Raw genomic sequence first — 15,649 nt, 5'->3', positions numbered from 1 at the left:
CGAGGTCACACGGCAAGTTAGGGACCGACGGACCAGATACAGGGTTTCTTGCACGACCCTGGCTGCTGTGTTGCCTGAGGCTATGTGGGCCTACGGAGCGGGGTCCAGTCAAGGGCTTGCCAGTCTCCCCCTTCGACCTCTCTCAAGGCCTGGTGGCCCCCACGAGAGCCCCGGAGGCCTGCCAGCCGCCCTGCAAAGGGTGCTCGTGACCACTGAGAGACAGGGAGGGAGAGTGCGGATGATTCCATGCAGCTCATGGGCAGGGCTGGCTTTCGTTTCCCCTCCTCGCTGGGGAAACTCACGGGCAACTGAATTTCAGCGCCACCCCTCTTGGTAGCTTCCAGATCCCCAGAGTCGGAGCAGGATGAAGTGCCCCTGCTTATTAGGTGGTCCTGGGCACACCACCCTGTCTCTCCCTCCCCCCGCAGGTGACACCAGTTGTAAGAATGGCCGTCGTCAGGCGTGCCTGTGGACGCTCACATGAGCTTATCTAACCTGCCCGTGAACCCTGCAAGGTAGGACAGAGGAGGAAACTGAGGCTCCTGAGTAGTGGTACGCGGGCCCCCAGGAATCACAGAGTAGCTGGAGGCTTCCTCCGTTTCCATGCCCTTCTTAGTGGGGTCAGTAGAGACTCCTATCATCTTTGATTCTAGAAGGCCCTGGGCGCCTCATGGCAAAGCCTTGTCGGCTGGGCTCCCTGGACGGGGCTGCATTTCAGGTTGCAAGCAGGCCCGTGCGTGCGCATGTGATGGCAACTTGCCAGCTAGGGGTGCACACGAGGCACGGTGGCTGCTCGCCGCGGCCCATCACCAGCTCACAGCCCGTGCTCCGGCCTGCCCGGGCCATTACTGCCCGCCTGTAATGGAATCGGCTGCCCTGGTTAAGTGTACACATTAAATTAATACCTCCTCCGTGGAGACAATCAGTTGGCATTTAATTTGTGTTTCCTTCCAAGCAGCGGAGCACAGCTGGGCAGCCGGGCTGGTCGTGGGCACGTCGACACGGGGTTCCTTCCCTGGGATCGGGGGCTCAGTGCAGATGGGAGCATCAGAGTCCGCTGGGAGGAGGACGGGGAGCACGAGTGAGGCGGTGCCTGGAGGTACCCGTGACAGCGGGGCTCAGGGGCAGGGGGAGCCCCTCTGCTCGCAGGCTGGGGGACCCAGCCCTCCTTCTGCCGGAGAGCAAAGATACAGTAAAGCACGGGAGAGGTTCGTGTTGTCAGACAAGGGGGTGCTATGGCGTGGGAAGTTCTGGGGGGCTCAGCAGAAGCCAGGAGGGTGAGGGGCTCCGGATCGTCACCTGCAGCTCGGCCTCTGTTGAGGTGCCCACTCTGATCTCCTGCCCGTGGGCTTGGGTGAAACTGGATTTGCAGAAAGGGTCCCCCTGGTCTGCCTGCGGGCCTGCCACCTTGTCCCCCAGCTTGGGTATTGGTCTGGGCCCCCAGCTCTGCAGTGAGGCCAGGGGTGTGGGGAGGGGAGCAGCGCCTCTGTGCGTCTGTGAGTGGGCTCACCCCCTCCGCCGTCCCGGCGGCCTGCACCCGGCTGTGCTGCCGTGGGGTGGGCTCCCCGGGGTCCGGGTGGAAACCGGTCTCTGCCACCTGCCCTCCGCCAGAGGCCAGGCCCACGCTTGGCTCAGAATGAGCTTTTCCACCGGCGGCTCCAGCCTATCCTCACCTGAGCCGGCTTCCCATCACCTGAGTGAGTCAGCCTGGGTGTGCCAGCCGCTTCCCTTCCCTGGAAAGGTGTGGACCATTCCTGTGGCACCCTCCCAGCTCTCTGGGGTCTGGGCGCCGGAGCCACAGCGGTGGCATTTCACCGTTCACGTGGAGCTGCCCCCCATTCGTTGTCTGCTCCGTGCGGGGGGCGGGACTGGGTGTTTTCACCCGTTCTGCCCACCGCAGGCGGTCCTCACGACCACCCTCAAGGGGGGTGGAGGGCTTCCCCTCTCGCAGATAAGGAAGCTGAGGCCCAGAGAGGGTGATCGATTTGCCCAGGGCCACACAGCTGGGAAGTGGCCAGGGCAGGATTCAAACCTGGGAGTCTCCAGGACTTCCCCCCCCCCCACCCCCCGGCAGCCCCATGGGCTGTCCCTGAAGCCTTAATTGTTTGGCTGGGGCTGTACCCACTTTCCTCTGGAGCTAGGGCCCCATGGCTTCTTTCTCTGACGGCACAGGAAGTGAAAAATCTGTGAGTCAGTCCCTCTGCCGGTGACTTCAGCTTGGCTTTCCGCCCCCCAGCAGGCCAGGCTTTGTCGGCCCCTTTCCTGAGGCTCTGTGTGTCATCACGAGGGGATGGAGGAGGGAGTGGGCCGGGAAGCGGCCCACCCCCTCCCCCCAGAGGCCCGCCAGGCTTCTCCTCCATCATGTGGTTGCAGTGGTGGCTCCTCCGGAATGCAGGGAGACCACATCTGGCTGGGACGGGTGCTGCCACCTCCTGTCCCGGCCCCTTGCCTCATGCGTGTTCTTCTGCTAAGGTGGTGGCCGAGGCCCCAGCTGCAGCTTCCTTTGGTGGAGTCATTTCCTCTCCTTGCCCTCTTTGTCCTGACATCCCTGCCTCCCCTCTTCAGCCCCTAGGGCAGTGGGAAGTGGGAGAGGGAAGCTTTCTCCTTCTCCCTGCCCCCTTCCTGCCCTGGCGGTCCCTCCCCCCGGCCTTCGTCTCCCTGGAGTGGACAGAGCTGAGCAGAGGGCACTGCCGGGAACTCTGCTCCTGGGAGCCCCGAGGCTGGGGTGGTGCAAGCTCAGGGTGTTCCGGGCGGAGGGGGTGAGCAGGAGGGCTGAGGAGTGATTGCAGCTTGGATCCATCCATCCATCCATCCATGCATCCATCCAACCAACAGATGCATGCAACCGTTTGGCTCCTGACCAAGTGCGGGTGGGTTTTGCAGCGCTGAATGCAGACACGGTAATTATAACCAGTTCTCTGTACTGGAGGAAGGGCTGGACCCCCGGCTTTAGACCCCACTCCTCTGCTGACTTGTATGACGGCACCCCTCCTCTGAGCCTCTTTTCCCGCCTAGAACAGGCATCTCACTCATCTTTCCTTCGTGCCCCGTCAGGCCAGGGCACAGGGTGCCTAAGACTTTTGAGATGGGTGCCAGAGGGCTTCTCCATGCTGCCCGCACACACATCCGGGGTCCTGATTTGTGCACCGCACGGTTCGAGCCCCTGCCCGTCTCTTTTGCATCGGCACAGAGGCCCTCTGGGACTGCCGCTGCCCTTGTCTGCTACCCCGTACAGCCGCTGTGCTGTGGGTCATGCTGGGCTCCAGGGTCTCCAGGGGTGCCATACATCAGCCCCTTCCTCGCTGGGATCTTGGTTTCTCCTTCAGTTCAAGGCTCCAGGCAGTGGGAGAGTTTGAGCACAGGCCTCTGGAAGGATTGGAATAACTGAGTCGCAGGGCGGCAGGAGGCTAGGCGGGTGGCCAGGAGATGCACCCTGAGGTCCAGCCCAGCTGGAGCTGGGGGCTGGTCGCATGACCATTCAGAGAGTGTGGGAACAGAATGGTTCTTGAGTGTCCCTGGTGTGTGTTGGGGCCACGCTCTCATGTGTCGGTGGAGAGACCCAGGCTCTGAGGGATGGAGACGGGTGCTGGGGGAGGCTGAGCCTGAGTTCGGGCTCACATCCCTCTGCCTCCCGATCCTTGTGAGCTGGGGCCTGGGCTAAGAGAGCAGAGGGCACTCTGCCTTCAGCTTCCTGTGTGACCCTGGGCCTCAGTTTCCTTAGCTGTACCCTCAGAGGTTTGGACGAGGTGAACGCTGGTCCCTTTCGGCCTTCGCATTTGGAGGTTCTCTGAGTACAGGTGTGAAATAGAAACGATCCCACTTTGCTAGCTGTGCGATCTTGGGTAATGCTCTTGGACTTGAACTTCTTCATCAGTAACATGGAGATCATAACTGTACCTAGGGGCACCTGAGTGGCTCGGTCGGTTAGGCGTCCGACTTCGGCTCAGGTCATGATCTCACGGTTCGTGAGTTCGAGCCCCACGTCGGGCTCTGGGCTGACAGCTCGGAGCCTGGAGCCCGCTTCGGATTCTGTGTCTCCCTCTCTCGGACCCTCCCCCGTTCGTGCTCTGTCTCTCTCTGTCTCAAAAAAGTAAAGAAACGTTAAAAAAAAAATTTAATAACTGTACCTAGAGGTTAGTGTGAGGCTTGTTTAAATGAGGTGATGCACGTGAAGCTCCTGAGAAGGGTGCCTGGCCCACCGTGTGCACTCGGTCTGTATTAGCTGCTCTACTAGTGTTCTTAGCCTCTTCCTCCTCCCCCATCGTTGTCTGCCCTGCCTGCCGCAGAGGCTGCTGGGAACATCGGAGCGCTCGGAGGAACTGGCCTCAGAGACTGCTGTCCGAGGGTGTCTGCAGGGTGGGGAGGCGAGAGCGGGTCCCCGTGTGTGGTTGGAGCATAGCTGGTGCCGGGGCTGGGCCCCGAGCACTTTCTCTGGAGGTCCCCGACATCGTGGCTGGCTCTCTGGGTCAGAGCCAGGCGTGATGAGGTCCCACGGCCAAGTGGCGGGGGAGGCAGGGGTCCTGAGACCCATCCTCATCTGCGGAATGGGGACAGTCCTTGGCGGTGGGGGGGGGGGGGAGGTTAGGTGGTATTTTATATTTTACGTGTATCTGAATGCCTAACTTGGTGAGCCCCACCCAGACGGTGACCAATAACTATCCCTCCTCTCCCTTCTCTTACCCCACACTTTAAGAAGGAAAAGCTGGAAGTTTTATGAGCCATTGGGCTCGGCCCCGGCTGGAGTTATCTCTGTGCTCCGGGCCTTTGTTTTCTCCGCCCGTGAAATGGGGAGAGGTTTCTCTGCAGCTTTATAGTATACCACGTGAACACCCTTGCTCAGTGGGGGGCCAGGCGTGACAGCCGGGAGGGCGAAGGCTTAAAAGACTCGATAGTGGACCAGCCCCTGACCCCTAGCAGGTGGGTCCCCTTCCCAGTGGTGGCGGCCACTCCCTGGCCTCCCTGCTGCCCATCTTTGCTGATGCGGGTGCCTCCGCCCGAAACACCCGTCCTGCTGAAACCTTATTCCCGTGGGCAGATCCAGGTCAGGGGAGGGGACCGTGCCCGGGACAGAGGCGTTGGCATTTCAGAGGCCACAACTTAAAAAAAAAAAAACTTGACCCGTGTTCTGTCAAGCTGCGTGCTCCCTCCTGCGCCGAGCGGCAGAGAACACGGGGCATCTGGGGCCCCTTAAGAAGCACATCACCGACGTCCTTCCACCCCCGTCAGCCAGCGCGGCTGAAGGGCAAAGCCTTTCTGCAATGTCAACGCTGGAGCCCGCAGAGCCAGGTTTTCCCACTGCGGCTGGGAGGTGTGGCAGTGTGGGCAGCAGATTTGGTCTGTCAAGCCAGCCGCTGCTGACACGCCGGGGTCTGCCCTGCGTCTTCTGGGAGCAGGCCTGCCGGCTGCCCACCCGGCCCGGCTTTGGAAAGGAAAAGGCCCATGAAGTCATCTGTGCGAGGGCATCGATGTCGGGATGCAGCTTAGAAACCCCAGCGAGGTGTGGGGCCGCTCCGCGTGCTGTGGCGCAGGGGAGCCCGTTAGAAATGCCGCGTGTCCGCCCTGCCCCGCCCCGCCCCACCCCTGCCGAGTCTGAACAAGGTCCCCGGGGTGATTCCTGTGCACATCGCAGCGTGGTTCTTGCTGCTCTAGAGCGCGGGCCAGGCTCGAGTCCCATCCCTGCTTACTAGCTGGGTGGCCTCAGACGAGTTCCCTCACCTCTCTGAACGTCAGCTCTTGCATCCACAGGATGGGTGTGGGGAAGATTCTCTACGCGAGCAGGTTAATAAAAATCCACACGGAAGCCAGTGTGTATGAGGCACTGAACTCGGTGCGTGGGACGCAGACTGTGCGGGCCCATCAGTGGTCGTCGCTTCGGAGACCTGGCTTGTGTCTTTGCTCTGGGTCGACTGGGGGCAAATCACTTTCCTTCTCTGGGCCTCATTTGCCCTCTCTGTGCGATGGGTCTGTTAACCCCTCTGTCACTTTCCTCATCAAAAGGTTGCTCGAAGGAAAAGTGAGAGGGGCCGGGCCTCATCTCCAGGAGCCCGTCTGAGAAGCAGATGTGTGTGGGCAAGGTGCCCCTGGGTGCCCACCTCTTCACCCCTCGCGGCCCCCTTCTCTGCTACTCCTGCCCTTGCAATAGCGAGGCCGGCTTGCAGAAGGCAGCCCGCGGCCCTTCCTTGCACCTGCTCTGCTCGGCAGCTTGGAATTGAGTCCCCTGCCCCTCTGAGAGCAGCGTGGCCAGGAGAGATGATTCAGCTCAGACCCGTGTTCTGGGCCTTGGCCTCCCTTGAGAGAAGCCCCAGGAGCCCCATGCTGCGTTGAGGGCAGCCTGTGAACTTCTCCCCACCCGGGGTTCCTGTCTCCCACGGTGGGCCCGGGGCGGGACTCCTGGCCTTGCCCCTGACATACCAAGTGACCTTGGACAAATTCCCTATATGCTATGGGCCTCGGGTTCCTCATGTCTACAGTGGGGGGGGGGGGGGTTCAGTGAGATGGTCTGGCCTGGGGTCGGTCCTTAGCTTCTCTCCCTGCCTCTCCTTAGCTTTCTCGGTGCCCTTCATCCCTGGCAGGACCCCCAGCCCCAGTCCCGCTGCCCGCCAGGTTCCGGACCCGGCAGCCCCTGGCAGAGCTAGGCCTGCCTGCCAACACCAGGGGGGTTGGTAGAGACCAGAGGGAGCGAGGGAGAAGGGGAGCATGTAGGGGAGAGGAGGAATTTTCCTCTGTGTGTGCAAACAGTATCCGTGTTCTCTTGTTTCCAAAAGCCAGTGACGTAACCTACCCTTCATCCATTCTTCCCCTCTGGCCTATTTTTAGCCGGCCCCGACAGCATCCTAAAAGGCTTCCAGACTCGCCTGCTCTGAGGCCATGTAGGGAGGCGGCCATAGGGTGAGGAAAGAGACAAGCTCATCGGTGTGTCTCAGGAGGGCGGGAGGGAGGGGACCTCTTCCAGGCTTCCTCTGGGGAGGGAGAGGAGCTGGGTGGGGAGCCCAGTTATGGCTCCCGTGGGTCCTGGGTCTACAGGGGGCCTGGCAGGGTTACAAGTACTCGGTCTGGAGCCTCCAGCCTGGGTTAGAGTCCTGGCTCCACCTGTCCTCACGCTGACCTTGGGCACCTGACTCTGTGCCTTGCTTTCTCCATCCGTAACATGGGGTAACACTACGGCTGTGCTGGAGGGTTGTTAAGAGGACCGAATTATGTCATGTAGAACCGTGCCTGGTAATTATTAACATCCCATTCTACCTCCAGTTAATGTTGGGGGGTACACTGGGAGCCCCTGGGTGCCCTCTGTTCTTTCCTGTCCAGCTTTAACTAATGTGTGCCCAAATGAGACAATACACAGAAAGCCCTGGAACAGCGTCTGGCGCATAATAAGCGCTGAATAAGTGAGAGCTATATTTATTGTTTTTGTTTTAATGTAACCAAGCAGACCTGGGTTTGAATTCCAGCCCCACCCGCCAGCTAGCTGAGCGTCTCTGGGTAAGACATTTAACCTCTCTGGGCCTCAGTTTCCGTATCTGTGAGTTAGGGATGATCGCTGTGTAGGAGACTTCTCTGCTGATGAAGGTCGCTACAGGACAAGAACCCAAGATCGCAATGATCAGTACAATAAAAGTTTCTTTCTGACGGGTGCAAAGAGCCCCTATCGGGTGCTGGCTGCAGCCGGGCTCCCGTGCTGTCCCGTGTGAGGCAACCATAGCAGGAACAGTGGCATTTGCACGGCACTTTACAGCGTGTGTGAAGTAGACAGTGTGGTCCCTCCAGCCTTCATCTCCCCGCGGCGCTGGTGCCAGCACGTGGCACATGTCACCACCGCCTGATATGGTTATGGGCCGTCCCCCCCACCCCTAGACTGGGAGCTCCTGGAGGGCAGGCCGGGATGGGTTCACTGCTGCCCCTTCCTTGCCTGGCCTGGGGACAGGCCCAGGGTGGGTGCTGGCATTGTGTCTGAGGGCTGGACTGGCACGGGGAGCCCACCCTCTGACCACCTGTCCTTCTCGACTCTTGCAGGTGGGAGGAAGAGCTTGCCAAGCGCATGAACCTCCAGACCATGGTGGACACGCTGCAGGAGGTGAGCGCCTTCGGAGGTCCCGACCGGGAGAGGCTCGCGGGAGCCGTGTGGCCAAGGGGCACTGTCGCGGTGGCACAAAGCCCGAGGCCGTTCCTGGCTCAGCCCCTGCTCTGTGCTGCTTCCTGTTGCCTCAGTCTCTCCTCAGTGGAGCCACAAGGCCTCTCCTTGTCCCCTGCTTCAGGCCTAGGAAGGGACTGGCACAGTGTTGCAGAAAAGCTCCGAGACAGGAGTTGGGAAGCCTGGGTCTAAGTCCCGGCGCTGACCCCTGCTTGCTGGGTGACGTTGGTCCAGTAACTCTTTCCCACCTTCTCCCCACCTGAGCTCAGGATTGGGTGGTTTCTCTCTCTCTCTTTTTTTAAATGCTTATTTATTTATTTTGAGAGAGAGAGAGAGGGGGAGAGGGAGAGAGCGCGCGCACACACACACACACACACACACACACACACACACACACAAGTGGGGGAGGGGCAGAGAGAGATGGAGAGAGAGAATCCCAAGCAGGCTCCGTGCTGTCAGCGCAGAGCCTGACGCGGGCCTCGATCTCACGAACCGTGAGATCGTGACCTGAGCGGAAATCAGGAGTCGGACGCTTAACCGACTGAGCCATGCAGGCGCCCCAGGACTGGATGGTCTCTAGAACTGCCCAGCCCCCAGCTTAAGGGAACTGGCTTGGGGCGGGATGCCTCGGAGAGGGCTGGTGGCCGTGTCACCGGGTGAGAACATTCCCTTTCGGTTCTGGCTCTCTGTCTATGGCTCTGCTTCTCACCCACCTGCTGGGTACCCTGGGCAGCAAACTCCACCTTCTTGGCCTTTGAATAGCGACCCCAGGAGAAGGCAAGGAAAAGTTCTTTCCAACAGTAAAAAGGAATTGCTTTCTGGTATTTAAAGCACGGATCTTATAAGAGATAGAATAAAATAATGTCAATATGTAGAAGGAAAAGGATGAATGGCCCCCCCCCTTTCTTTTATAACAGAAATCTTTGTATTTACAAACATAACGTGTTCATGGTCACATATTTGGAAAATTCAGAGAAGTACAGGGAGAAAATAAAACCCACCTCCAGTTCTACCCCTGCATAGTTGACAAATTGCCATGTGGCCTTCTGGTCTTTTCTGTGCAAACACAGGTACTCCAGACGTATACGTTTGATTAGGTTAGCACACATGACGTTGCCATTTTTTTTTTTTTTAAATTTTTTTTCAACGTTTATTTATTTTTGGGACAGAGAGAGACAGAGCATGAACGGGGGAGGGGCAGAGAGAGAGGGAGACACAGAATCGGAAACAGGCTCCAGGCTCTGAGCCATCAGCCCAGAGCCCGACGCGGGGCTCGAACTCCCGGACCGCGAGATCGTGACCTGGCTGAAGTCGGACGCTTAACCGACTGCGCCACCCAGGCGCCCCGACGTTGCCATTTTTGAGATGGGAGATGGTCAACCATTGGGAATCTCACGTGGACCGACCTCATATTTTAACCTGTTGGGATCTCTTGTTATATTAACCTGCTCTTCTCTTCTTAATATCTGCCGGGGACTTTTTCCATACAATGACTATTTCTTTGAGAAGTGTTTCAAGCCGAGTGGTGCCCTGAAGTGAACTGGGCTCAGAGGAAAGGCGGGCTGGGGTGAGGTCGTCGGCACCCTATTCCTGGCATGCAGGTGCCAGGCCTGGCGGGACGTCAGGCGTCCAGGGCCGTAGACCCAGGTGCCCAGCCCTTCCTAGCCCTCAGGATGCCTGGCCCCCTAAGCCCGTCCCCATCTCTGTCCTCCACAGGCGGCACAGGAGGCTGAAGCCATCCAGGAGGAGATGAACGAGAAAATTGAGCGGCTCAAGGCCGAGCTGGTGGTGTTTAAGGGGCTCATGAGTGACGTAAGTGCCACCGGCCGCCACCCCAGGCGTCATGACAACCCCCCCCGCCCCCCCCACCCATCATGCAAAATGCTTCATTCACTCCGAGGCTCCAGAGCTCGGCTTCTAGTTAGAGTCCTGGCTGGCTGCGTTTGCCCTGTGAGGATGTCGGATGCATCGGAGACCAGCCCCCACCCCTCACTTCTGCTTCCCTTGGTCTGAGTAGAGATGCATTAATCTGCTGCTTAACCCATCCCGCCCTCCCCTGGGCTCCTCTGATGGTCTGTTTGCGTTTGCTCCGACTCGTCCCAGCTCGCCACGTTGAGGGCAGGTGGTGGCCGTGGGCCTCGCTGTCTGGGCACGGGGAGGGCCCAGTGGCAGGTTGCAGGAGGCCCCGGGTCTGGCCTGTGCCAGCCTGAGAGGCTCCCCAGGCCAGCGGCCTGCAGCAGGGTTGCTTTGTAAAGTTGGGGAAGGCCAGTGTGTGCATCCTTTTGGCGACTGGAACCTTTCTGAGCGACCACGGGTGCAGGGAGCTGTTGGCAACAAAGGCCTCCTTCCTGCTGGGGACCCGGGTTTCCCGCCACCTTCAAGCAGCGGGCCGTACGTAGGGAGGGCCGCCAGAAAGGAGAAGGAGCCCCGATCGCGGGTGACTCAGCCTGGTGTGGCTTCTAGTCCTGAGGGGTGTGGAGCTGGGTGTGGCTGGAAGAAGCCTCTGGGGGCTGCAGGTGAAGGCCACCTGGCTTTCCCTCACTGGGGTCCTGGGGGACCCCCCCCCTTGTCTTAGGTGATGTCCCGCTCTCAGCCGTGGGGAGGGGGGTCCTGGGGAGAGAGCGCCTCTTGGCAGGCCCCTCTGTGGGGGACAGGTGGGGCACGCGGGGTGGGAAAGAAGGGAAGTCTTTCAACAGTGGGGGCTGTCTTTCCTTTTCCTTTGCTCTAACAAATAAACACCGTGTCTCTTGAGGGGATGCCTTCCAGCAGCCCTTAGGGAGGCCGCCAAACAGGGTCTCACATTGTCTACTCAGCGCCAAAGCCTTTAGCTCCTACGACCCCCCCTCCCCCTCCCCTAACCTGAGCAGCGCTGGCCCCACCCCTGACGCCCAGGAGAAGCTCCCCGGCCCCCTCGGACTCTGGACCCCGGGCCTCACGCCCCTCCGCCCCCTCAGGAGCCTGGGAGCGACTCCCCCGCCCCCCTGTGCTTGGTCCAGCCGTCGCTCACGTAACCCCCCTGCTGTCCTCCCTGCAGCCCATGACAGACCTGGACACAAAGATCCAAGAAAAGGCCATGAAGGTGGACATGGACATCTGCCGTCGAATCGATATCACGGCCAAGCTGTGCGATGTCGCACAGCAGCGGAACTCGGAAGACGTGTCCAAGATCTTCCAGGTGAATAGGGCCACCCTGCTCACCAGCTGCCACTCCCCACTCCCAGAGGGCCTGGCCTCCACCCTGCATGGCCCTATTCCCCCCGAGCCCTGCCCACTCCCCTTCCCCCCAGAGGTAGCGTTTACCCACCCCTCTGGCCTCCCAGGATGAGGTAGAATCAGGCACTTGTAGGCCCCTCAGGCTGCGTCCTCAAGGAGGAGTGCTTCATCCTGCGGCTGAAGAGGCCACTTGGCCCGGAGGGGGGCGGGGTGACGCGACGGGCTCAGGGAGGGAAAGGAAGTGCCAGGACTGGATCTCAGGTCTCCTCACCCCTCAGGGCTCGGCCCACGGGGCGCCATCGCCCAGGTCGAGGGCCCTGGCCAGGCTGTGGGAGCCCTGGGTTGGCCGACCTGAGCCCTGGCAGTTGAGTCTGAGATTTCCCAAGAGGGGCTTTTGGTCTCTATTTTCCGCTTCCACTGAAGAGCCTCTGTCAGTACCCTGGGGGCTTGTCCAGCTGCCCAGAGGGCATGTGTCATTCTCCAAAGGCTGCTTCTTGAATTTTGGGTTGTGGTTTGGCTTTTTGCTTGAGCCCAGGGCAATACGGTGTGTCGTCGTTTTAAGTGCGTGACTTCGGACGTAGCGGGAGAAATCCGGACTCGTCCACCTCCGCGCCTTCTTGCTGCCGCCTCTGCTGGGGAGCAGGGGTGACCATGCCAGGCTTTGTTTGGTTTGCTCGTGTCTTGTCTGCTTGGAGTGGAGGAAGCTTGGTGAACCTGGGGCTGCCTGCCCGTTACCTTTGCGTGCGAACAGGAGGGCTCTGAGCGTGGGGCCTCTGGGCCCCTGTGAGGGGTTTCTCCATCTCTGGCTGGCTCTGACACATCCCGGGTGACTCTGTGCCCCGGGCTGGCCCATCCCTCTCCCCCAGATCGTGGGCCTACTGCTCTGGTGAAGGGCTGAGCCGGGCCGGCCCACCCCCAGGGGAGGGAAGGGTCAGGCCGTCTGCCTCCGTCCTGCATGTCTCCGCCTCACGCTCCCTGCTAGCTCCGCCTGCTTCTTAGAGGAGTTCAGCTCTGCACCCTTCCTGGCAGTGGCTACCCCAGCCACACTCCATCCATCCCGTGGGATGCCGGCTCCCTTCCCAGCCCATCCCAGCCGAGCCTCCCACTTACCTCGATCTCTTCCTTTCCGGGTCAGGTGGTCCCCAAAAAGAAAGAGCGTAAGGTGGCCTCCGACGATGACATCTCCGAGCAGGACGGGGAGGTGAACCGGTTCTCAGATGACGAGGTCGGCTCCATGAACATCACGGACGAGATGAAACGCATGTTTAACCAGCTGTGAGTATCTCCACTGCCCAGCCCTCCCCGGGGGGGGGGGGGGGGCTCCTCTCCAGTTTCCCCAGATTGCTGGGACAGGGGTGGCAAACCGGTGACCTGGGCTGAAAGCAGCCTGCAGATGTGTTTTGTGTGGCCAGCACGGTGTTCTGAAAGAATTTAGATTTATTTTCCATCTTTACAGTTTGGGGAGTTTCACATTTTCAGAAGAGGCCAAGTGGTTAGTGGTGGTCCTGTCAGATCAAGCCTTCCGCTCCCACCATTGTCCTTGCAGGGCAGCGGGAGGGGAGGGGAGGGTAGCCAAGCCGATCCACACACCAGGGCCCCCCAGGCTGGCCGGGGGAGGGCTCCCGACGTCCACTGAGCATCCTGTGTCTGTAAGGTGCTTCACAAATGTGACTACTTCGGGGACTCCAGACAGTCGACCAAGGAGGTTGGATTCCCGTTTCCCCTTTTGTACACGAGGAAACTGACACTCACGGGAGGGAAGCCACTTGGCCAAGACCACCCCACGGATAACGTGGTGGAGCTGAGATTCAGAGTCAGGCATGCCACCTGTGAGATGCCGCGGGCCAGTGGCAGAGTCCGGGGCTGGCTGTGGTCAGTGGTGGGCTGGAGCCAGCTCGTACCAGCTCATGAAAGCGATCACACACATGTCTGCCCACTCCACGTCCAGTGATGGCACAGGGAAGTCGCTTCAAGTTTGCCCTGGTGGGAAACTGGCGAATACTTTCCATCAGGGCTGCTCTCCCCTCCCCTGTGGAAAGCTGGTTTCCTAGAACCCCACCGGCCGTAGTCGCCTAGGGCAGGGACACACTGTGTATGGCCTTGGCCTGCCCAGTGCCATATTCTCAATCCAAATCCATCTTTAACTGTGACTCATGTAGTGCCCTAAAGTGGGGAGGGGGATGGGAGAGGAGGGTGCAGCTGTGGGCATTAGGTGACTCACCTTTAGGCCTGGAGTCAAAGGGCTGGGCTGGGACAGGGTCTCTGGGGCCGTTTCCTCCTGCCCCACGGGCCTGCTCTTGGCTGCTCTTTCTCTGGAGGCCTTCGCAGTGGGGCACCCGAGCCCTGAGAGCTCTGCTTTTCCCCAGGGCTCTGGGTTTCCAACAGCAGGGCTACGTTTGAGCTCTTGGCTCTCCTGAGCCATTGCAAAAACTCCACAGAACCCCTCCGGAGGGGGCACGTGTCTTTAGCAGTTGCCTGTGACATTGTACTCAGCTCAGAAGCCAGGGCACAGCCATCTCCTGATGGCTTCCTGCAAAGCTCCGGGGCTGGCTTAGCATTACAGAGTCCGAGGGTCACTCAGCCCAGCCCTTCACGTACAGATGGGGAAACCGAGGATAAGAGAGGGGCCTGCCAGGAGCTGGAACAGAGCGGGGTCCCTGACTCTCGGTCGAGTGCTTTGTCCCCAACTGGCTGTCTTTGTGCTCAGAGCGATGTCTCCCTCTGCCCTCCTTGCAACATCATCCCTGCCCTGGTCCCTTTGTGGCCGAGCCAGGTGACTCTCAGGGAGACAGGAGTCAGAACCGAGCAGGGATGGGTTTGCCTGCCACTTCCTTGTACGTGTCATTCTCTTGACACAGAACTGAGGTGGGCTGCGTTTTGGGGGTTTGCTGTTTGAGGGTGACAGTCTCCTGGACTCTTGATATCATCTTCTGACGTCCCCTCCAATGTCATACTCTCATCGAAGAGAACTCTTGGTTGGATCCGGTTGTTCTGAATGTTAGGCTGGGCATCGTCCGCCCCCCCAGGCCCAGGCTGGGTTCATTCGCATGGATTCAGGGGCTTTGTCCCCGTTTTCAGAGAGTCACCAGGGGATAGTTAGGCCTCCTAGGAATGGGGTGAGCTGAAAGGGACAGTCCCAAGAGCTGGGTCTGGGGGCTCCACCGGAAGCAGTACTGTGTATATAAAGGAGGTTCCAATGCAAAAACGGGTGCCTGGTGTTGACAGGTCTGAACTAGGCTCAGTATCTAATTAGATTTATCAGTTGTACAGTTGCCTAGATTAAAAAAAAAAAAAATCCTCTGATCCCTCTCCACCCTTGCAGTCCTGGCCGAGGCCATGCTGACCCCACCCTCGGCAGGGCTCCCACTGACATGTCCGTGTCCCCTTCGCTATGGACTGGGCAGAGACCCAAGCCAGAGGCTGCCCCCCGGCCGGTTCCACTGATGTCTTTGAATAATGCGCCCGTGTCAGGGCTGTTTTGTTTTGATCAAAATCTGTTGCTTGGGCTTCAGACCAAGGAGAAGGGGAGGAATTTGCTACTTTCCCTGCACCGGGGCCAGCTCCTTGGCTCCGCCTTCTCGATCGTCTGACCCTCCACTCTTGCCCATCTTCCCATCCTTTCTGGCTCCCCGTTACTCAGCCAGGGTTTCCTTTAGATTCCAGACGCTAGAAAGGAAGTGAAGTCAGCAGTCGAGTATGTGTTGCGGTGCGGGTGGACCCCAGGGGCTCGCCTGGAGCTAGTCCAGGCCAGCACTGCCTTCCGACACAGCCCTGGTCCCGGCTCTGGTCCCTGGTGCCTGGTCCCTGGACCCACGGAGCCACCTACAGGATCCAGCAGGAACTGCATTTTGGTGGGGAACCTGGCTCCAGGGGAGGCTCTAGGTAGTTTTTAACCGGAAGTTCTTCTTGGGCCCAGCCTGGTGGCCCCCAGCCGGATCCTTTGGGAAAATAGGGAGCAGTGTCCCAGAGAATCCAGGGAGGAGTTGAAGGAGAGCCCCGGGACTCACGGTTCTCTTCTGTGGCTGATTCGACGGATCAAATGATTTAACCCCACAGACCTCAGCCTTCCCATCTGATTTTTGAGGTCCCCTCCAGCAGGGGGAGCCGGGGCATCCCCAGAAACCCCTCAGTCCCAGGCCAGCCTGTATGGTCTGTTACTACTTCTAGTCCCGGTGAATAGGGAGGCTCTGAAATTACTTGGGCTTTGAATGCAAACCCGATTTCCAGCGTGTGTTGGTCCAGCAGTCTACCTAATCCCTGCAGTCTTCAGTGTCCTCATGTGTAAAATGGGAGTAAAAATTATGCTTG

General features: G+C 59.6%; 1 protein-coding gene across 2 annotated transcripts in view; it reads left to right on the top strand.

Moving 5' to 3' along the window:
• Positions 1 to 15,649, top strand: part of IFFO2 (intermediate filament family orphan 2) — a 50,440-nt gene that overhangs the window by 25,724 nt on the left and 9,067 nt on the right. Inside the window, exons 2-5 of one of the 2 annotated variants that reach the window (XM_043573893.1) lie at positions 8,011 to 8,071; positions 9,845 to 9,940; positions 11,163 to 11,303; positions 12,477 to 12,616. In XM_043573893.1, the coding sequence (XP_043429828.1) occupies positions 8,011 to 8,071; positions 9,845 to 9,940; positions 11,163 to 11,303; positions 12,477 to 12,616 (438 nt within the window). The remainder of the gene's footprint in view (positions 1 to 8,010; positions 8,072 to 9,844; positions 9,941 to 11,162; positions 11,304 to 12,476; positions 12,617 to 15,649) is intronic. The other variant, XM_043573894.1, reaches the window with a different exon arrangement.

The sequence above is a fragment of the Prionailurus bengalensis genome, chromosome C1 (assembly GCF_016509475.1).
Source record: "Prionailurus bengalensis isolate Pbe53 chromosome C1, Fcat_Pben_1.1_paternal_pri, whole genome shotgun sequence".
NCBI classification, from domain to species: domain Eukaryota; kingdom Metazoa; phylum Chordata; class Mammalia; order Carnivora; family Felidae; genus Prionailurus; species Prionailurus bengalensis.
Note: the sequence above shows the minus strand (reverse complement) of the source record. Positions and strands in the feature narration are given on the sequence as shown.